The sequence below is a fragment of the Enhydra lutris genome, unplaced genomic scaffold (assembly GCF_002288905.1).
Source record: "Enhydra lutris kenyoni isolate GAN:26980312 unplaced genomic scaffold, ASM228890v2 scaffoldscaffold39, whole genome shotgun sequence".
Classification (NCBI taxonomy): domain Eukaryota; kingdom Metazoa; phylum Chordata; class Mammalia; order Carnivora; family Mustelidae; genus Enhydra; species Enhydra lutris.
The window spans coordinates 10,694,927-10,718,841 of NW_019154123.1; the positions used below are offsets into that span (position 1 = coordinate 10,694,927).

General features: G+C 37.7%; 1 protein-coding gene across 2 annotated transcripts in view; it reads left to right on the top strand.

Annotated features, from left to right (window-relative positions):
- Positions 1 to 22,430, top strand: part of LOC111155136 (SATB homeobox 1) — a 98,920-nt gene extending 76,490 nt beyond the window's left edge. The window contains exons 10-13 of one of the 2 annotated variants that reach the window (XM_022515208.1): positions 17,989 to 18,192; positions 18,737 to 18,832; positions 20,486 to 20,494; positions 20,611 to 22,430. In XM_022515208.1, the coding sequence (XP_022370916.1) occupies positions 17,989 to 18,192; positions 18,737 to 18,832; positions 20,486 to 20,494; positions 20,611 to 21,114 (813 nt within the window). In that variant the 3' untranslated portion in view covers positions 21,115 to 22,430. The remainder of the gene's footprint in view (positions 1 to 17,988; positions 18,193 to 18,736; positions 18,833 to 20,485; positions 20,495 to 20,610) is intronic. The other variant, XM_022515209.1, reaches the window with a different exon arrangement.
- Positions 22,431 to 23,915: the final 1,485 nt, after the last annotated feature.

Sequence of the window (23,915 nt, forward strand, 5' to 3'; positions counted from 1 at the left end):
ATCCCATTTTTTTCTACTTTCACCGAAACTCGAATGAGAGAAAGATTCTCCGTTGGACTTTTCCATTATTTTCTCTAAGATTTCTTTTGGATGGGAGAGATGATATCCCTCTGGTCTATCCCTTTGTATTTTTTTTCAGTGCTAAACCTTTTATTTGAAATTGAGTCTGAAAGAATATTTTACTATTGGGCATGTATAGTTTTTTAAAGGTCAGTCTCCCTATTTTTTAAAATGGAAAGTTATTAGTTTAGGCTTTATGGTCCTATCCCAGACAATTCAAAAAACAAAATGGACCCAATCAGAAAATTTATTTCTTAAGAGATGTTTATTGATATGCAGAATCAGCCTGAAAGGTAGAGTTCAAAACCAATGAATTCTGTTTCCATAGACATTTTGGAGATAATTTTGGCAGAAAATATAGGCTCAGTGGGTTACCATATAAGGCCAGAGTTATCACCAGTTTCAGAATAATTCAGCCATAAAAAAATTAAAGTATTGGAGCCTTAAGAAGGCAAATAAGCTGGTAGAAAACTAAAGCCACAGCTATAGCCTAGTTAAATGTCTTTTAATGCCAAATAAAATATACTCCTTCTCTTTTATCTTTAGTTTTGTTTTACTACTTAAGTTATGAACCTCTCGGAAGCTTTCTAGGATTCTGTGGTGATTCCTGTTATCAGATAAGAGGTGCCATTTCCCATGGACTACTGGGTTTTTTACCCTGTTCCCTTACTTTATTCATTTTCCCCCTTCCTTAGTTATTTGTTTACATTAAATATACAAACAAAACTTCACTTCCTAAGTTTTTCACCAGAACTTTCTTTCCCTTTACCCTGGCTATTTTCTGTGTATGTTGAGTTTGCTGCATGATATCTTCTAAATTTGAAATTTAACATTTTTCTGCCTCTTCATGCTTTCTTCTGGCCGGAATATCCCTTTAAAGGAAAAAAAAAAAAGTTTGCCTTTTAATTAGAACCCTTCTCCCATCTCAGATGCTAAGCCATTCACACAGTTAATACCAAATTATTAGATCAGTTGCTTCTCACATTCTTCATCTGCCTTTGTAGTCATAGTGCAAGATGCAGATATTGTGGAAGATTTGATTCAATCCCCACCGCAGTGATCTGTCACAACACTATTTCCTGTTGAATACAGATGTCCCCTCAGAATCCTTCTTAACACAAAGGTGAAGGCACCAGTCACTAATCATTAGCTCAACCCACTGCTGCTTCAGTCACTTGTGTTTTAGGATTCCCAAGAAGAGGTTTGATGTACATAGCATAGCTGTATGGGGATGAGCCCAAGAAATAAGAAAAGTGGAGGTTAAAAAAATGAAAATCAAAAACCAAAACAAACCTATTCCTTACGATGTCATTGGTACTGCCTTTGCTTTAATGACCCTAAAGTTTTTGCACAGCTACTTCAAGATATGTTAAGGATAAGCCAGCTTGCAAATTGAATCACATCTTGCAGTCATTGGTAGAGCTCACCACAGAAAGGAAACTGAACTTACTCCTTAGCAAGTGAAAGATTTCATTAACATTCTGAGAAATCATCCACTAGTTTTCCATGTTTGCAAACTTTTGTTTTTGCATGTTAGAATTTCTTTGCTCCCATCACACCTGTTGATACAAAGGGAATAGGAAGGAGAGGGGGAAAAAAAAAAGTTACTGTTTAGGGATTGCTGTGGTATGTACAGAATTTGAGAATAGTCAATATTTTGAGTATGAGGGAAGAGCATGTCTTTTCATTAAATGTAATTAGACTACAAGAATCCCATTGTTCAAAAAAAAAAAGATAGTAATTTTCTTTATGGACCCCGCTATATCTCTGTCTAATAAAAGGACAGCTTTCATGTATCTGGTAACAAATCACAGTTGAAGATTCAGTAGAAAGTAGTTCAGAAAACTTTATCCCGCCCAACTCAGTCCACTTTCCTTAGCACTGCACAATTGTTCTTCTGCAGTGTTCTTGGATCCTCATGAAAATGTAGAGGAAGGAGAATTGGCTACTTGCCATTTTCTTTGGGACCCACCGTTTGCATTTTTCATTGTTGACGTCATCAGTATCATTTACAGTGTAGCTCACCTTTGTATTCCCAAGCTGACAGGAATGGGAGGACATGTTCCTGAATGTCTGTGTCAGATAGAAATAGGGTAATGGGAGCTAATTGACAGACTCACAGATGGTTTATATAACAACTTGAATATAAACTTCATCTCTCAGGGGAAGCATTGAGGATTGCAAGGAGTGGTGATCCCAGGTCCCCCTGCTATCATTCCGCGTAGCCCCAGGCAAGCCATTTAACCTCTCAGGCCCTGAACCTCTCCGTCAGGAAGGTAAAATAGGTTGGGTCAGATTATGTCTGATGTCCCTTTCAGTTCCAGGTTCTGTGAGTTTGTTGCTGAGACAGGTGCGCAAGTGTGAAAAAGGATGCTATTTTGATTGAAAGGACTGCCGACAGGTGTGTTAGTCTGAAAATGAGTCACAGAGGAGGAAAAGTTTTGAATGATGAAAGGGCTTAGTTTGGGGAGTTTGAACAAAGGGCTATTTTGGGGTCTGTAGCCAAAAAGCCTTCATAGGTGGGATATAGTGGGGAGAATGGATTGCTTGGGAGCCCGTGTATGAACTTCATGTTACATAGTGCGAAATGGGCTGAAGGTTGTTTTAACTCATCTGAGACTGGTGATTACACACCTGGATGACCTCTCTCTCATTATCAAGGACCTAGCAGAACCAGCACAGTATAGAGATGAGAGGAGCTCCGTTCAGTTGGGAAATGGGCTCGGCTTAATATGCGGCGGGGCCGCGTTTGCCACAAAACGGTGTGACTGTTTTGAAGGGTTGCTGGAGAGTTTCCTCCTGAAACATGTTTTTTTTCTTGCTTGCTTCTTTTTTTAACTGATGCCTGAAATTCTACCTTTAACATTTCACTATTTTTGGACTGGTGTAAGTCCTGGGAAGGGTAACGCATTAAAGAGGAAAGAAATACTCTTGGCGCATGAGAAATCCCAGGTTTGGAAGAGGTTAGTGAAATAAGAAACACAGGGCAGGGAATGACAGCCCAGTTGAAGGAATATCTTGAAGCCCATATTTGCAAGTTCATAAATTGGTACCTATAGCATTTAATAGCTGCGGAGGACTGTCCATTCCCAAATGTCTCCTTTAACTGTTTACCCATTTACTAATGGTACCAACATGAGTGCTACTTGTTATGGGTGCTGCTTGGCTGGTTCATTGATGGAGTATTTGGTGGTTTAAATGAAATGCAGATTAGCTAAAAATAAATTACTTTCAATAAGGTCAAGGAAGTGAAGGCGGTAAATAAAATATACATTCACAAACAGACAAATGCTATTAGGAAATCCAGTTCAGTCCATGCCAAGCTCTTACTGTCTAAATTGCCTTCTTTCTTCCTGGCTTGCAATTAATTTTTGCTTGTGTGTTTGGAGATTGGGGGGAAGGGTAATAGCCTAATGGGTAATGATTTTATTTTAGTATTTTGATTAAAGAGACTAAATAACTTGGACCCTGGATAACCATAAGGACTAAAGCCTTATCCATCAAGCTTAATTTCTAGACAGAAAGTTGCATTATATTTCTGGATAAATTCAGCATTGTACTACGTATAGTATATGGTGAGGAGATGGCTGTGTGGGAGTTATTTTCTACCTATGCCTGCCCCCCCCAACCATCTTTCCAATTCACTTTTTGTCTTTCTTTAACCCTCTACTTGTCTAGACTCCTCCTGCCCTGTCCTCAAATCTTAAAAGCAAATACTTTAAAACCATTTGCTCTTTGAAAAGTGGTGCTGAGAACCAGTACCATCATTTGTTTACCTCTGGTTTCCTAACCTTTGCATAGTTCCACACACCCCATGGCATGCCCAGGTCACTGTTCTATTTCTCTCCCTGATGCCATTCTCTGTCTGTTCTGCTACCTTTTCCCCTACTGTTTGGGAAACCCAGGTGTCTTTGGAAAGCCTTTTTAGTGTTCCTCTTCCGACAGATAGAATTTCTCAAAGGATAATCTGCTAATCTTGTCTACCTTTACAGTTACTTGGATGGTATGATATTAACTAATATCATGCAGCTCATTTATGCACGGTTGTAAACCCATTTTCTGAGTTTGTAATAGGACCAGGGAAGAACAAGGAGGTCTATATGTACTAGTACAATTGTTAATCAAAAATGCTGAGGCTGTCAAACTATTATTTTATGAATAAAATCTCCAGCACTGAAATAAATAAATCAAAGTCTTCCCCCAGGGGCTCCTGGGTGGCTCAGTGGGTTAAGCCTCTGCCTTTGGCTCAGATCATGATCTGATTCTGATCTGGTCCTGGGATCGAGCCCCACATTGGGCTCTCTGCTTGGCAGGGAGCCTACTTTCCCCTCTCTCTCTCTGCCTGCCTCTTTGCCTGCTTGTGATCTCTGTCTGTCAAATAAATAAATAAAATCCTTAAAAAAAAAAAAAAAAAGTCTTCCCCCATTTTGGTCGACTTGAGATTGGGTAAGGGTGTGTATTCTCGTCAGCCATGGCACTGTTAAGATTCCGTGATGGAAACCTGGTCTCCTCAGGACACCATCTGTGAACCATCATACTAGTGACTATTTTCCTCCAATCCTTCTCTAACAGGCATGGTCCTTTAGTGGCAAAAAAAACCCTCAAAAAACCAAAAACCAACCAAACAAAAAAACCCCAGGATATCTGTTCCATGACCATAAATACCAAAGATTTCTAAACTACTAGGAGCTTATATAAGACAGTTCTAGAAAAATATTTGAATTATATGTCTGTATATATACACACACATGCATGTGGGGTGGTGGGAGTTCTTTACCTGTGGCTCACCTTCCCCCAAGAGGTCCATGAACTTGGATAGAAAAAGAAATCTTTATTTTCATTAACATGTTACTGAATTTTGACATATTATTCAATTATCAATATGGGCAATAGAACATGGTAGTATTAACAATAGGTATAAATTTGTCACCGGTAAAAGTCACAAATATTTTCACATTACATTAAGTTATTGCAGATATCTCAAAATATTATCTTTGCTCATCACTATAAAATTACAGTAGTTATCAGATCTGTTGTTAGAGCTCGTTATTTAGTGTGTTAATAAAGAAGGATTTATATTACTATATCACAAAGTTTTGATAACTGTATTTCAGCATAATTGGTTTTCTTCATCATCTTATGTATTTTATTTCAGGCATATAAAAACATTGTTCTAGAAAGGCATCATCTGTGGGCTTTTACCAGCTTGCCAGAAGGGTCGATGGCACAAAAGAAATGAGATCAATCATTAGATAAATTATATGTGGGGGGAGGGGAACTACATATTTTTTCTAGTACATTAGCTGAACAATTCTTGAATTTACCAGGGAAATGCTTGTTATTTATTACCTTATAGTATGCTTATTTTTCAAACGCCCTTCACTTCAGAGCATGTAAGCAGGGGTTAGAGTCCTTGCAGTGACATTTAAAACAACAGCAAAACCAGAAACCTTATCGGCAGCCTTTTTTCCAACATTCTGATGCCACATGCAGTGCAGCACTTTGTGACAGAGGAGCCTTTGCCCTTAGGCTCGAGACTTTGTGTCAGGAGAACCTCACCTGTAATATCAGCTCCATCTGAAGTGTAAGCTGTTCCTCCCTCACCGGACTGCAAGTGCTGGTGGAAATGACTCCCTATTATATCTGTCCCCACATTTCCTCTTAGCCTGCATAGTAGGTGGCAGAGAGATGGCACTTAATAATTATTTGTAGAAGGATGAAATGATGCAGAAGCACATTTCATCTGCTCTCAATTTTTCCCTCACAAAACTCAGCTCATTCCTAAGGGAGTCTGGGTGGGAATTCGCAGGGGGTGGGGGTGGACTCTGTGCTCAGAAGGACAGAGTAGGGTCAGACTCCTGTCCTCTTCCCCCGGGGCCCTCTCGGAGCCCGCCTTCCCCAGGTATAAAACAGGATCAGTCGTCATGAGGAGTGACTGACGTGGCCTGTGCTGAGCCGAGCCTCCCTTGTCTCCCTTGATTGGTAAAATTATAACCCAGCCATTGTCACTGGGATCCACATGATGCTTCTAGAAATATTTATGCTTTCTTTTTTTGAAGTGTCCTTGTGAATCACAAGATTTGAGTCCCTCAATTAGGCCAACCTCTGATTAGTAGGTTTGCATAATGGTTAAAATGATGTGGGTTTTGGCCACAAAATGGGTGTTACTTTATCAGCAAAATCATAAGTAGCTCGGGAGCTCATAATGACCCTGCCCGCTTAATTGTTCCTCTTAGGATAGGAGTCCCATAACTTTTACAATCCCAATTTGCCTTCCCCTGGTTTTAAAAATTCTTTGTTATCTTTCCTAGGATATCATAGAGGGAAGATTTAAATTTTTAATTCCCAGCCCCTAAATATGCACGATGGGACGTATAGCTCATTCTAGGAGATATCTGCTAGTGTTGAAAAGTTTCATATAAATCAACTAAAAATACATTGACAGAAATATTTATTAAAATAACCTGTGTAAGTTATTTCTGTAAGCAAACAAACCACTGTATCAGGTAAATCGTCACCTAAAAATGATTCATATCTTAAGTTCAAATTGTTATATTTCTTTTTTTTTCCTTTGCACATGGCATATGTGGAGATTCAGCAACATTTTTTTTCATGATCTTCATAATTTTGAATAGAAAAATACTGTAAAATTTTAATAGTGACTTTAGGAGGCAACACGTGAGAGATTGGCTTCATAACATTGCCGTATAAGCGCATATTTATTTGGATTGAGGGGTTTGGGAAACATGAAGTTTCCCATTAAGCTTCTTTAAACAATCAGATGTGTTTGCTTTTGACAGAAGCCTTTAATAGTGCTTCTCCACCTCTTTAAACCTAGTAAGCTGAGCTCAGTTTGAATCTTACTTTTTGAAATGCAACATCATTATAAATGCAAATTGTTGGACTTTGCTACAATACTTGATATCCTCAGGAATAACAGAGATGTATACAGTTTCTTCTCCCTAACTAAGGAGTCCAGGTTGTGCGGCCTTATACCTTTCTCTCTCCCAGAACTTACTGCCACTTCAGTGTTACAGGGAATCTTGTTTCATTTTTACACTTACTCATTGAAGTGTGAGCCTCAGGGCCTGTCCAGGCCCTTTGGGTGAAGGAAAGTGAAGAGGATGCCATTCAAACGGAGATTTATGTGGTCCTTTGTTTATGATAAATGTATTTCAGCTAAGATGGTGGTGGCCTAGGTTAGTAAACCTGTCACCATTAGTTCATGGAAGAAATGCTGAGGGCCTGAACCAGAGCAGCAGGAATGGAAAATAAGGAACCAATTCAAGAAACCTTCTGAAAGAGTAGAATTGGCAGGAATTCATGGTTGTTCTCTTATAAAGCAAACAGACAAGAAAAATCAGGTTTTTATTTTATTTTTTTATATATTTTTTAAAGATTTTATTCATTTATTTGACAGAAAGAGACACAGCACAAGAGGGAACACAAGCAGGGGAAGTGGGAGAGGGAGAAGCAGGCTTCCCGCGGAGCAGGGAGCCCGATGTGGGGCTCGATCCCAGGACCCTGGGATCATGACCTGAGTCAAAGGCAGACCCTTAACGGCTGAGCCACCCAGGTGCCCCAAAAAATCAGTTTTAATTGAAGCTATTTGCTATTTTTTTTATTAAAAACATATAGCTATTATAGAAGAAACAAAAAAAATGCAAGCATAAAGAACATAAGAAATACCCATAATCCCAGTTAACTAAAGATAGCCCGATATATGTTCTTTATACACATGAGTATATACGTATACATACATATATGTCTATACATATATATGTCTTACATGTATTCAGATGCTATACATACCTTTTAATTCCCTACTGAGATATATTTAAGTTAGAATCTCCTTTTGCTATCACAATTAATGCTAACATGAACATTACTAGAGTTAAATATTTGTATACATCTTTATCATTTATTTAGGATCAGTTCTCAAAAGTAGAATTACTGGATCAAAAAAGGCTTTTGTGTTTTAAAGGTGATTACTAGACATTTCTACATTCAAACATTTCCACATTGCCTTTCAGTAAGATTATACCAATTTATACTTCAAATAACAGCCTTTCAGCCCAGGTGACTGGGTGGGTGGTGATGCTATTAATTGAGTTAAACTACATCAGAGGAGAACCTAGTTTGTAGGAGGAAGATGGTAGGTTCAGGTTAGGATATGATAACTGACTTGTTTTCGTTAATTCCCTAGATAGTCAAATTCCTTTGGATTATCTTCGTGATAATGAAAACAATAATAAAAATAGTGATGACATTCATCATGCTGTTACTGTGTGCCAAACCCCCTGCATGAATTGTCTCATTTAATTCTCACACACCCTATGAATCGTGGTAAAGTCATCCCCATTTTATAGAGGAGAAAATTAAGGTCTAGAGAATTTCAGTAACTTGACCTGGGCTATAGTAAGTAGTAGAATAAGAATTCAAATTAAAACCCAGGCTTTCTTAACAAGTTGGTCTTGGAAGTACAGTACATTCAGGAGATGAGGTCACAGGAATTAAGTATTCTCAGGAAAGTCCAGTAAGGTAAAGAGCTATAATAAGAGAATGGGGGATGTAGTCAGTTCAAAAAGCAACTGGTCTACCTGTTTTTCCTGGCACATCACTAATTCATCTCCCTCTTTTTTTCATTATCCACCTTATTTTAAATATTGCCCACTTTTCAAGGCCATGCCAGTATCACTTTTTATCAGTAAAGACTTCCTTGACTACTCAGCCCATCTCTTCTTCTCACCACTTGGATCCCACTTGATGTTTGTCCATCATTGACCTTTATCATGCACTCCCTTGCACTGGTAGTTATTTTTGAATGCTTCCCAAGTATACTGTGAGCATTTTTAGGCAAGTACTTTCAGTTAAGTCATCAGACCTTTTTTCGTTATTTAGGAACCAGGCATGGGGCTGAATGTTTTCTATTTTATTTGTACCAGCCACAGTCCTGCAAGATTACTACTATTATTTTCTGTTCTTTGTAGAGGAGGATCTGAGGCTCAAAACGGTAGTTTGCTTAAGTTCACATACATAAATGCCTATAGGGGATATAACCCTTTATCGAAATCCTGAGGTGCTTGAGCATGACTTGAAGGAGAGTTCGTATTTGGATGGGCAGGAAAAAGGAGAAAGGGCTTTCCTGTTAGTACGAAGAATGAAGAATAGAGTGTGGGGAAATGCTGGGTAACACGTAATAAATAGTCCAATGAATTAGGACTTGAATGTGATTGGGAGTAGCCTTCAAGGCAGCTCTGGGGAGTGTTTCTTCTAGGGAGTGTGAGCATTTTCTCTAAAATGGGAAGTCTTTGAAGGTCATTTTGGGCAGTAAGATAACTTTGGCAATTTGAAAGCAGAACACCAGACCAGTGATTTTCATCCCAGCCTGTCTTTTCCAAGGGCATCTCAGAGATGGCTAGGGGAGTTCCAGAAAGCTTAGTTACACTTGTAATTTATCTGTCAGAAAGGTCCATAGACTAAATTAGACATCATATTTATTTGCTTCTTGTAGGCGTCACAACTCTGTGTGGTAGCACTTATTCTCATTCTCCACCAACATTGGTGTACTTTTTCCTCTGAGTTAAGAAAAGGAATGATTACTTAAAATCTTCCTTGTCAGAAATTGAAATAATTGTCCATTGGAAGTAATTAAAAAGAATGTGTGGTGTCTAAGAGCATAATTCAAGGAAGAAGTGTCCCAGACTGACAAGGCATGGGTGAACAGGTGAAAAGGGGCCAATGATTCTTTATGATAGAAACAAGGCTAAAATTGATGAACCTGGGGAGTACTGAGTTTTCTGGTTTTTTCCCCCCTTCAGTTTTCTGCTTTTTAATGACACTAACTATAGAGAACGAGAAGGGAATAAAAACTTAAGTAAGATACTGGGGTGCCTGGGTGGCTCTGTCGGTTAAGTATCCAACTCTTAGTTTTGGCTTCGGTCATGATCTCAGGGTTGTGGGATTGAGCCCTCCATTGAGCCCGTGCTCAGCTGGAGACTGATTGAGATTCTCTCTCTCTCTCTGCCCCTACCACACTGCTCATGCACATGTGCTTTCTCTCTCTCTCTAAAGAAATGGATAAATCTTTAAAAAAAAATTGATATTAATTTAAATATCTTATAAAATGTGTATAAATGTTATAAATGTTATGTGTATAATGTTATAAAATGTGTATAAATGTTAAACAGGAGCCAAATCACATCACTGAAACTTATATGTCAAAAATACATCTCAGTTGAGGGGAAAAACAAAAAATTCTTTTTCCAAGCCCATATTCAAGCATCAGGCATATAAGCCAGATTTTTGTTTGTTTCATTTAAGCTTTGAAAAAACTATCTTGAAAGCAGGTAAGTTTATGAAGTATAAGAAAAATTAAACATTTAGGTTAGATATTTTCCAAATCTAATATCTTTAAAGGAAAAGGCAGCCTTTCTTTGGAAAAATTCTGTTTCAAGCTACAAGATTATTTTCTTGCTACTTTAATATATTATCTACAGTTTCATGCTTTTCTCTTCATTCCTTCTTTTCCTGCTCAGATTCTCCCTCCTGAAAATATTCTTTAAACTGTAAGATCTCCTTCTCAACAACCTTTTTAAGTGAGAACTTTTTATCACTCTGGCCAGATTGTCATCTGATAATCTTAATATGGATCAAACAATCTGTAGCAAAAGGAAAAACACTATATTTATGTGTGCCATAAAGTCAGTGACTTTGAGAAGGTAGAAAAGAAAGGTACATAAAAACCACTTTCATTCTTTTACTTGCTTAAATTTTGAGCAAAATTGCATAATAGAAATTATTTACTAGGGCCCCTGAGTGGCTCAGTCATTAAGCGTCTGCCTTCTGCTCAGGTCATGAGCCTAGGGTCCTGGGATTGAGCCCCACATCGGGCTCCCTGCTCAGCGGGAAGCCTGCTTCTCCCTCTTCCACTGCCCCTGCTTGTGTTCCCTCGCTCGATGTGCCTCTTTCTGTAAAATAAATAAATGAAATCTTTAAAAAAGTTATTTACCAATGATTCTGATTATTCAAAATTCACTAAATTTTAATGGGAGTTTTTCCTCAGATTGTATGAACATAAACCTCCAGAAAAAAAAAAAAAGAAAGAAAGAAAGAAAAGAAAGAAACCTCCAGGAAATTCTGCTAGATGCATTTAACCTCTTAAAGACAAAATAGCAAAAATGGACTCATGAGAAATTTATGGGTGGTCATTGTCTGTCCTATTTCCACAATATGGAAACCCACAGATTTTTCGCAAAGATAATAAGTTCCTTATATAACCTGGAAAGAGAAATGTAAAAATCATAATCATTTTTAAATATCGTGGTTTTTTTTTCTTTTCAGCAAATACAAATACCAGAAACCATACCTTGAAAATAAACATATTTGGGGAATATATACACACACAAGTATCCCATTTAAATTTGTTTCTTTTTTAAGTAGGCTCCACACCCAACATGGGACTTGAACTCACGACCCTAAGTGTTTCTTTCTAAAACCCATCTTTAAATAAAGTGGATGTAATGTGCCACTTTTAGCATGAACATTGATTGGTATGTCTCTGTTCATACTCAGTTCCCATGTTTTCTTGAATAAGACCATTGTTAACTTAGCAGGAAAACTTACTCATGGTGCCTGCTGAGATTCTCTTCGTTGTACATAAAGTAGATGTTATTAAACTGGGGAGAAAGATTAATGTATTTCCTACTAATTCCATAGAAGAGGACATGTATCTTTATTAATGTTAATGGTGGGGGCCTCTCATTATGTTATAGAATAATCTGCTTTAGCAAAGGTTTTTCTTCTGAAGAACTTCATAACATTTAAAGGTTAATATGTTAGGTAAAGAACAGTATCTTAAGATAAGCGTTTTTATTACAGGACATGATGGGATGGTTTTTATTAAATTATATGATGATTTGAATGGGGAAGAAGAAAAAGTGCATCGCTTCTTGCCCTCAACTTTAATGACGTTAATCAAATAATGACCTTCTGGAAAATAGTTAATTTTAAGCATTTGGAAAGATCAATACCACTCTGCCACCAAAAAATGGCCTAGACAATGAAATTTGATGTATTTAAAGTATCATTTCACCCTCTTAACCTAGTAAATAATTTAAAAATGCTTTCAATATTGCTTTGCCACTGTTCCGTTTCTCACTGTTTGAAGTGTGATTATTGTTCTTGAAAAAGAGGGTTGAAGTTGGTGTATGAAGCCGCCAGGCCTCAGACCTGGAAGCCAGGGTTGTTCCCTCTGAGCCTTGTGTGTCTCTGCATTCGGGGCCCCCAGAAAAGTACTGTGTGTTAAGACTGTATTTGAGGCAGCGAGTGTTAAAAACATAAGTGTGAAAATGGAACGCTTCTGGGATGTTAAAGGGGTAGCTTAAAACGTCATTAGTCACTTTTCGTCTTTGTGATAGCTTTAAACCTTCATGCTAAAGGTGAAAGATTCCGCAACTCTGACAATTAGAACCCATTTTCCCCCCAGCTTATAGAACATTGATATGAAATTACCCTTGAGTGCCGTCAGCTTTGTAAATAAAAAAAAAATTGCCCTCTATTAGCATGTTTGTGGGCAGATTAAAAACTGTCTTCATTAGCATAAGTAACACTTACGGATTCTTTTAAAAGTAGAAAATTATTTGCTGAATGATAAATTGCTAGCTTTATAGTTAGTTGTTGTTGAAAATGTACTCATTCAAAATGCCTGGTGTAGTTTAGTCTACAATACTGAATTTTTTGTGTTGGAAGTACTATTTAATGGATTATGTACTTAATCCTTGTTCCTACTACTTGCTAAAATGTAATTCATGCTTTCCACTAAAATGTTTGTATCAAATACGTCCCTATTTAGATTGATTTCTTTTAATATCATATATTATTATACTATATGCCCCAGAGACTGGAACAAAATACTTCTGCAAATAACACCTAAAGATGAGGGTGGGGCGAATAAATACAGACTGTAAAATGTTTTGCTTTTTAGAATTCAAATTATCCTTCCGTTTCTTAAAATGTATCTTTCCTTCTTCATTGCAGCAAGAATTGTCATTTTCTTTCTTTCATTTTTATAGCTCTTGGATTTAAAATGTATATGTACCTAACAGTAACAGATACATACCTGTATATTGTAGGAAATGAGTTTTTTTCTCAGAGAACGCTGAAGCCTCTTTTCTCCTGGAAAACTAGTTGTGTTACGTGCTCCCACCTTTGTCACAGAACAAGCCCTTGGAAGGGTTCTCTTTTTGACGTGCGTGAGTCTGTAGAGGTACAATAGATTCATTCAAGAAAGGAGGTTACTTCTCTGACTCAATTAAAATCATTGCGTACCCCTTCTCCGTTACAATGTTCAAACTGAATTGACTTGAATTAATTGCTCTAAAAAGAGTGGAGTAGAAATCAGGAATTGAGTTTGGTTGGAAATTAGCAGCTGAGAGATGAAGGTGCCAGGATTTTTATTTAAATGTGGTACAACAAGATTCTGTCAGTAAAGCACATCATTAGAATATTGAGTTTAGAACTGCTAATTTTTCCTTTAAAATGAGCATACAGTCATGTGTTTCATGGACCATAATAAATTGCCATTGTGTTGTCATTGAGTTTGTTTTGCTTTTTTTCAGTACTGGTTTGGCAGTCATTCTGCATTTTCTCTTTCCTTTTTTCCCCCCGATCTTACTTTTTTTTTTTTTTAATAGATCCCTCACCAAAACCAGTCAAACGAATGTTATTTATTTCATGCAGTCTTAGGTTTATGCATCTTCTGCACCATTTTCTTGCTTACGGTAGCAAGACATTTGCAGATGGTTCTTGGTTACTATAAAGTACATAACAGTATTTCCTTTGTGGCAGATGGATTTAAGACTTTTAATTCTCAATAAATGTAGGTTTACAATACATAACTTTACAGGATTTGTGTTGTATATAACAGGTTTGAACATATTATCTCAGAATTCATCTGCATGGCATTTTCAGCTTATTCAGGGTTCATGCCAGTTTTTTTTAAGTAATAGGGGGAGTGCTGTGATTGATAGCAACAGCTCAAGGCGTGATTTTGAATAGAAACAAAGGGTTTAGAACAGAAGGTGTCAAATTAAACTTCGTCAGTTTGAAAAGTAGTAACATCCTGAAAGTTTTACTAATTTATTTACATGTGGCTACTGTTTATATTTTGCCCTCTTTATATGCAGTGTAATGTTGCTTGGCAAATTTACTACATTTAAAGTTTAGGTTGTTCCTTGTACCATTTTAGTTTTTGAGAATGGATTCGTCTCATTATTTTAAGGCTGTTATTCTCCTGTCTTTTCTACTGTACGGAACAGTCGTGATCTAATTTAATTTGGAAAGTAGCTCACTACTCCTGCCTATGGTCTTACAATATTTCAAGTCCCAGAGACCACTCTTAAAAATGTAATTATGTTCACATTTTGCAGCAAAGTACTGCATTTCATTTCTTGTCTCTCCTCTACCAAGTAAATCTATACATTTGTCATTTAAAAACTAATACAGTACTTAGGGGAATCATCATTATTTGTCAGATATTACAATATTCTGACATGTTCATTGTCTTACCAAGTTTATTTGCTCTAACAGTATCACTTATGGAAAAGTGACCTAGTAAAAGATATTGGGGAATTAGAAAGCTTTTGGCTTTTTTAGTCACTTTGGGCAAAACATAGATCGGATTACTGTCATCATTAATAGAGTCTCAATTGATAGGATCTGAGGCAGTCAAAATATTCCAAGGTATTTAAATAGTATTAGAATGAATTAATCTTATTTTTGCCAGCATAAATTGGGAATGAGCCAGTGTCTCTACTGACAAAGAACTAGCGTGTCAAAATGTCTGTTTTCCAATATTTTTTAAGAGATACACACATCAAGAAAAGCACTCCCTGCTTTTAGTTTAGTTTTTTTTTTTCTTTCTTTTTGGAATACCCTTGTAGAACTAACAGTTCCCAGCTGCACCGTTAAATATTTTTCTAAGAAGCATCTGATTTCAGTCTCTTAAAATCATCATGTCTCTTGAAAGGCTAGCAGAGACATGCTTCAGACTTATAATTCATCAAATTATTTTTAGATAAGGAATTAGAAGTATTATTTAAGGGCAGAGGTTAATAGCAAACTACTGGAAATGTTATGTTAGTCATGGACAATTAATAAAAATAAGGATCCATCTCATAAGTATAGATACACAGAAGTGACAATATGAGCAAAATATTTGTTGAATGAGTCAGGGCTCCTTTTCTGAAATATTTGTTAAACCAGCGTGAGTGTGATTGTTTAGGAATTAGCTATCATTATTAGCCATTTTAAAAGAACTAATGATTTTCTTTTCCAAAGAACATCTGTGATCCACATGTTTTTTCACATATATCCGAGTGCTAACTGATCTGTTACTTTAAGAAGTTCTAAAGGATTGGAAAAATTATTGGAGTTTTTCAGCTCTCTCCAAGAAGCATTTCTTATGTGAATTGTTCTTAATTTAACTTTTAGCAATTTATAGTTACAAACGTTTATTTCTTAAAAAAAAAAATCTTAGATATTCCATGTTTAGCACTTACTGCAAGAGTATACAATACCAGCTAAGTACAAAAAAGCTATCCTCCCCAGAATAACTTTTCTGTTGTTTTTTATGAACCTTCTAACATCTTGAAAGGTCAATAGAATTGTAGCAATTTGCTCTGTTCAGGCATGGGGGCCTCTCAATTTGCCGTAAGTGAAGAATGGAGACAAAGGAGAGGAGCGTCTCTTCACCATAGTTAATATTCAAGCCTGCAGGAAGGTGTGTATCTAAAACCTGCACAACATCAGAACTTAGAGGTAAAGTGTAAAGAAGTAGCTGAGATATAGGAAAATATAAAATGTTTTCATGGCTCAATCCAGATAGCAAATATTTGCCAATAAGAGCTAAATAAACATCTCCAGGGCACCATATGCAAGTGGGTCTCAAATACTTCAAATACTCAAATACAGTTTGAGAGTTAATATTATACTCATATAAATAGAGCTAAAATATGACACATCATCATATTTTTCTGGAAATAAACATAGAGTTGCTGTGGTTAGAAAAGAAGCATATTCAGTGACATTCTAATCACAATTATTATTTTTTTAACTAATATTCTCTCAGGTAAATCTTCAGTTTACTGCTTGCTCTCTTAGCCTTGAATTACACATTCAGTGGCATTGAATGGGTGCATGATTGCATGACCGACCCCTTGTACGTGTTTGTTTAATTACAAGACCTGCGGAGTAGAGAAACAAATGTCTCAGAAAAATTAGTAGATCTCATGAGGTTTAGCAACAGTCACTCACCCTTGGCTGGTTAATATGTGGGCCTTGGGAAGTTGATGTTATCAGCTTTCCAGCTTTTCTTTTAAATTCTCTCAAATCAGCCCTTTGAGGAAGAATGGGCCTATTTCTTTTCACTGCATATTGCAGTTGGAAGGGGAAGGAGAATTTTCTCCAGTGGCTTAGTTTGGGATGAAGAGAAGAAAAGTCATACCATTCTCTGGTCTCACCCCCGATAACAATCACAACACACACACACACACACACACACTCTCTCTCTCTCTCTCTCTCTCTCTCTCTCTCCTTTGCTAGTTCTAAAAATCAGATAATAAACTGTTCTCATTCCACTCTCATCCAAGTAATTTACTTGGAATTTCCAAGGAATCCCTTCATCTTAGGTCAAGTCCCTAAAGCAGAGCCTAAGACAGGGAATCAGGTGTCTATGATTTGGTGAAGGACCTGGAAGAAGTGAGGGAGGATAGGGAAGGAAGGGGTCCAGTAAGATTATGGTCTCAGGTAGTCTGTATTGATGGGGGGAGGGAGCAAGAAGAAGGGGGAGGGCCATCTCCAGAGAGTAAATTGAAGGATTGAGTTGTCCCTTTGGAGGAAGAGGGTAGGGACATTGTACCCCTGGGTAAGCCAATCACTGGCCACCCCAGCGTGTGAGGGAGTCAACGAGGATGTGGAGTAACTGTCCAGTCATCTCCAAGTGAGGTGACTCCAAACACGACTCCAGAGAAGAGTATGGCTGTGAGCTTTTAGCAGGCAGCACGCAGCTGGAGGTGGTTGCCTGAAGGGGGTCTGGGTGGAACAGTCCCTCTTACTCTCCGCCCCATTGCCTACCGTCCATCATGCAGCTGAGATGAAGAACGTTTGGGATGAGGGGAGTCATCAGAGAGGTGCAGGTTTTGGCATTCATTGGACATTTCCTTCTCTCTCAGTTCAGGAAATCTATTAAAATTCTTGTCTGGTGAATCATATGTTGCACACTGCAGTGGGCAGAAAAAACAGGCTCTGAGATGTCTTTCTGGAAAGCTGTTTCTTGGAGAAGTCTTCTAACACCCATTCTGATGATTATGCTTTACAATGGACAACATTCTTGCTCACTCTATAGCATGTATCCTTTCTCTGTCACACACACACACACACACACACACACACTTTACACATAGTTTCCTTCCGAATATAAAAATCATGAACTTTGGGAATCCTTTTAGGAAACAAATTATTTTAAAAATCTATCTTATCTCTTAAATACCTTCAGGAACTCAGATGGCTGCTCATCAGACAAGAAGGCTGGGCAAGATGAGAAGCACGTTCAACTTTGCTTTTCTCCTATTTCACATATTGCAAAGTCCGTGGTAAATGTGTCTTGCCCTTGGAATCTTAAAAAACATGACTCTTTTACAATGCAAATCTGAACATTTATTGGAAACAGCCTGCCTCCTTGATAGCCTCAGCTATTTCCTCTTAACAGGTTAAAAAACTTTTTTTTTTTTTTTTTTTTTAAAGCAGATTGCAGTGTTTTTGAGCTTAGGAAAAAAAGTTAACTTCACAGGGTCTTTTCTTTTTAGCCCTTACTGGAAAGTATCAACCCCCCACAGGCACAAACTGACCTATAATGCCCTTGTCTCTAAGGGGTGGTTGTGTGAGCTGTTGCGCTGGAAAGAAGATCCTTCTCCAGAAAACAGGACTCTGTGGGAGAACCTCTCCATGATCCGAAGGTTCCTCAGTCTTCCTCAGCCAGAACGTGATGCCATTTATGAACAGGAGAGCAATGCGGTGCATCACCATGGCGACAGGCCGCCTCACATTATCCACGTTCCAGCGGAGCAGATTCAGGTTGGTTTACCTTGGCCGATTCAATATAGCACTAAGTAAATAGAGCTTTAAACTTAGCTGGGAAATTCACGTTTCTCTTCTTCCTGCCAGTCTAAACATAGGCTTTAGCAAGAGACAACGATACACTGCCATCTTGCTCAGGGGAATAAAAGGAAAATTAGCACACTTTTTTCAGCATGTGTATTGTGTTCCTCTTCCCTCATCTCCCCACCCACTAAGTGGCAGGATCCCCCTTTTTTGCCCTACTGGTTTGGCAAGTGCGTCTTTGTTAGAATTGGGTTGTTTTTTTTGTGTGAGAGCTCAAATTTTTTTAATGACTATCAATACTGCCCTTTTGGAAGGGAATTAACTGCCGTTTCTGTAGAGAAGGTTTGTACAATCTCAACTTTCTACCTTGGATACTGTCCAAAGAGAGGAGGGGAGGGAAACCTAATTGGAATCTTGTTTCTGACTCCTCGGCCCTTCCTTCACCTTGTAGCTGTCTCCCTACAACCTCACAGAACACAGGTTAGGGGTGAGTCATGTCTGTTTGTCTTTCCTTTAGAGCCCCTCTCCCACCACCCTTGGGAAAGGAGAGTCTAGAGGCGTTTTCTTACCGGGCCTGCTGACCCCTGCACCATGGCTCAGTGCTGCTCCCCAGGTGAGCGGGCACAAGTTACCTATGCCAGCAAGAGAGGGGGTGGTATAAAGACCTGCTCCCTTGGTCAGGATTTTCAGACTTGGCAGAGGACGTACTAACCATGGTGGTGGCCAAGGACCACTGTGCCAGCAGATTCAGCCTTGTGCTTAGCTGGTCATGTCATGGGACTTACCTGCATTCATCCACTGAGGGAACCCCCCTATGAATCTAGATTGGAAAGCTCTGGGATCAGGTAGTTTGTGGTGCCCTATGGCCTTGATTTCTAAGGAAGCGTGTTGAGTGAACTGGAACTATAGAACCTTTTCCTGTTAAATCTAAAGGGATGTTTTTAGCTTTTCCCTTTAAGAGAAAATGCCACTGCCTTCCAGAGTCCTAAAATTCTACTGTCTTTTTTGAATCACCTGCATTATTTTTTTGGTATTGCTGTGGGGGTGGGTGGGGAATATATATATATATATATGTATATATATATATATATATATACATATATACTTATACAATATATACAATATATTATTGTTTTAGCTATATATATAGCTAAAAACAATAATAGGGTTATCCATCACTAGGAAAAAAAAATCCTTGAGTATGTATTAAAGATAAATTGGAAAAGAGAATTCCTTAGGATATCAAGCACTAAATAATCATGAAAACCTGAAAAACTTACTGTTTAGCAAAAACAAAAAAAAGAGAAAGGTATATGTATAGTAATAAAAATAGTACTTGTTTGAAGATGTAAATTGTTTTTAATAAAATTGTTTCTTAGGGGGATAAAAAGAAATGCTTAGGCACAGTAAAAACGTGCTAATATTTTGCCGCTTACAGGTTGATTTGCTTTGATGATAAGAATTATGGTTATAGAGTATACAGTATGTGCATGTGTCACACATTTGTTATGTATAATTGTGTATGGAAATTACAGCACATATACAGACACTAATTATGAAGAAGTGTCTGTATACACTAAATTTAAATCCTAATCACATGAGTTTACTATAGACAAAACAATTTGCTAGCCGTTGTACAGTGGATCAAACTTTTATTTTTCAGTAAGAAAAAACTTGCAGTGTCAGCCTAGTGCAATTTGGTAAGAAATTGTGTATTAAATCCGAACTGACTGGTAGGAAATTCACAAACGTGAGAATCTCAGAAATCCTTTGGAGTCTGAAGGGATAATGCGGAAGAACAGCAGGCATTTATCCATTTTATTTGGAATTTAAATAAGACTTTCTATTCTTGCTCCATGCTTTAGCCATGGATGAAATGGGGCAAAACACAGGTTTCTTCCCCCCACAGCTCTGTAGCACTCCCTTCTAAAATGCCTTTGAAATCCTTACTCCTCAATCTTCATATTAAATCTTTGTTAATTATTTACATCATAATTTGCTTTGCTGTCTTCGCCTTCTGATGCGTATCCTTCTGGTGAAGTTCACGGCTCACATTTTCAGCGTGCTGAGCTTTCACTTCCGTGAGCCAGACTGAAAATGAAGGGCAGGGAGGCTCCACTGACCCCTGATGAGGAAGCCCAGTAGCCCCCCAAAACCCTACTCAGGCCTCCCCTTCCTGGTTCTTATCATTTTGCCTTCTTTCCCTGTTGCTGTGAGCCATCTGGCTGGCCTCCCTTTTGGTCCTGAATCTTTGTCCCACTCGGAGGAGCTCCAGGTGGGAGAAACTACAGGTGGGATCCCCAGCCCCCAGTTTCCTCCTTCAAGCCGGCTTTGTCCGCCGCCGCCGGGAAGGGAAGACCGAGCTCTGACTGTCCATTTGTTTCTTTGCAGCAGCAGCCGCCCGCGCAGGCGCAGCAGCAGCCGGCGCCGCCGCCCCCCCAGGCGCAGGCGCAGCAGCCCGCCGGGCCCCGCCTCCCCCCGCGGCAGCCCACCGTGGCCTCTCCCGCAGAGGCCGAGGACGAGAACCGGCAGAAGACCCGGCCACGAACGAAAATTTCCGTGGAAGCCCTAGGCATCCTCCAGAGTTTCATCCAAGACGTAGGCCTGTACCCGGACGAAGAGGCCATCCAGACTCTGTCCGCGCAGCTTGACCTGCCCAAGTACACCATCATCAAGTTCTTTCAGAACCAGCGGTATTATCTGAAGCACCACGGCAAACTGAAGGACAACTCCGGCTTGGAGGTGGATGTGGCCGAATACAAGGAAGAGGAGTTGCTTAAGGATCTGGAAGAGAGTGTCCAAGACAAAAATGCTAACACCCTTTTCTCGGTGAAGCTAGAAGAAGAGCTGTCAGTGGAAGGAAACACGGACATTAACACTGACTTGAAAGACTGAGATCAAAGTATTATTTTCATTCATCAGTGCCACTGGTATTTACTAACGAAATGAGAAGTCCACCGTGTATTCTCTCAGAAAACCTTTGTTGTTCATTGTTTGGCCAATGAATCTTCAGAAACTTGCACAAACAGGAAAGTGGAGAAAGGATAATGCAGACTGCACTAAATGTTTTACTCTGTTTTACAAACTGCTTGGCAGCCCCAGGTGAAGCATCAAGGATTGTTTGGTATTAAAAATTAAAATTTGTGTTCACGGGACACATCAAGGTGTGTACCCCGTAAGCATGATACCGGTGATTTTTTTTTTTTTTTTTTTTTTGAAAAATTATTCTGGAGCCTCAAACAAGCATTATAACTTCTGTGATTATTATTTCCTTCCTTTAATTATTTCTGTAACACTCCACACTGATCTTTGGAAACTCGCCCCTTATTTTAAAAAAAGAAAAAAAAAAGAGTTTGTTACTCTATTGTATGTTACAAAAGAACTATAGACTGTGGAATGCAGTTTAAAGATGACATATGCCAACAAATGCCTTGTATTATATGGCACTGCCGTAATTCAAATTTGTTTTTATTTTCGAAATAAAAGTTCACTGTAATTTTTTTCATTCTCATTGTTACATGATTTTTTAAAAAATGAAAAGAAAATGTGAAACACAATTTAGTCCTCATTATTTATTTGTAGATCCTGCAGCATCATGTTGTAATTAATTTTTTGGAAGTTTCCGTTAAATGTAATATTGCTTCTCTTGTTACCATACTGATTCTTTTCTATTTATAAATGTATTTTGATGGGCAGTAAAACAAAGTGTCTTAAAAGTTTTAAATAGAGAAAATGTGCTTTACACAGTTGCCTATAAAAAGTGCTCTATGTTATCCAAGCAATTCATACTATAAGCTTCACTCTTATTGTTGTATGCAATTTTTACTATCATGCAAATAAGCTTAGGTAAATAAAACTAATAGATCACCTTAGAAAATTATGCAATTAATGTGAAAATAATTGATGTTTGCAATGTGTCTTCCTTTGGTTTACAATCAATTTTAAAGCTACATCTGTATAAAATTTCTGTATAAAGGTGTATTTCTTTTTTATGAGTTTATGGCTATGAAAACACCAGCTATTTTGTTACAGCTGGCTGTTTTTATAAGTGTATCACAATTTTCTTTATGCAGAAATGTTCTGATTAGGAGTGGTTATTGACTGTAACTACACAATTAAAATTGTTTGTATGGTATGACATGGTAGGGTTGTCTGCTTATGTGAAGTAACTTTCAAGAGTCAAAGATGGCCCTCTCAGTTAGGTGCATGTTAATATTTTCTTGATGATATTTTACTGATTTTAAAAAGAACGATTGAAAAGTCACTCAAAACACTGTAAATTTAAATCACAAACACATGCTCATTTTTTAAGTTTAACAACGAAGACCATAACCTGTTTGGGGTTAACATTTTGCCTAATAAACAGAGATAGAAGGATGGTCGGAAGACCCGCCAAGAAAAACGTAAATACACTCTCTAGGAGTTATGTGCTTAGAATGAATCCATCTGCATTTATTTCACAATACTTAATTATGGTAACACTTTTTTTTAAGCTAATGTATAAATATTTTAAAGGCCTTTATCAAGTAACATAAGTAGGTAAAAAATGGACCTTCTGTATAAAAACCTCTTAGTAAGCAATGTATTTTTTTAAGTTATAAACGGAATATAAGTTAAGAACTCTGAGCTCATTTGGTTGTGTATGTCATAACTATAAGAACTGAATGAAGAAAATAAGAATAACACACGTGGACTTTAAACACCATCTTCAAAATTCTTGCAACATCAAACTCCATACACTCCGCGATATAAAATGAGGTATACTGGTGGTCATGGAAAAGATTGAGGCCAGGGTTTCGATTTTTGATTATCATTTTGTATTCATTTTATCTTTTGATGCATCTTTTTAAGACTTCCTAGATGTTAAAAGGGGTGTGTGGGTTCCTTGATAGTTGGTTCTGAAATTGTCCAATCTCTTCATGCCTAACATTTTTCCAGGCACTGATGAGCTCATTGGTAGGCAACTGGGCTGCTTTAATGTTGAACTTAAGAAACTAAAATGGCATCATTGAAGACTCCCAATTCAGCTGTAAAAGTACTATTTACTTTTGAAGCACAGCTGAACTGCTTTGAAGGCAGCTGGTTTGCTGTAACTTAAAATTGTATTGAAAAAGTTTTCAATTCTTTTTATTAAATGAGAGGACAACTTTTAAACATTCTTGCTCACTTAGAGTTCAGAAAACCATTTGAGGAAAAGAAATTTGAACTAATAAAATAGAAATTAGATTTCATGTAGTTAAAAAAAAAAGAAGAAAGTAATATGCCGTGAAGTTTTTTAAGAAATCCTTTCTTCCTCTTTTTTTTCCTCTGGGTTTAGAGGGAAAAGCTAGAGCAAGGAGTAGTTTTTGATTTTATTTCATTTTTTTTTTAATCCAGCCCAGCAGAATATAAGGTGCCAGAAATTTTAATTTTTTTAGAAGGAAAAATTGGGTTGCAAATACGATTTTGCCATTCCCAATAAGCTAATTTCTTTCGAAATAACATTTTGGATGAATTTGATGACTGTGTGTAAGAAATCAATACAATACTAATAATACTCTTCCTTAGACCTTTTAAGCAGCATAATCTTTCTAATACAATATTTTAAGCCAAAAATAAATAAATAAAAGCACATATCAAAAAACAGTGATGGTCATGATGGAGTGAGCAAAATCGTTTTCAGGGAAGATGGCACAATTTGGAAATGATTTCTTTGG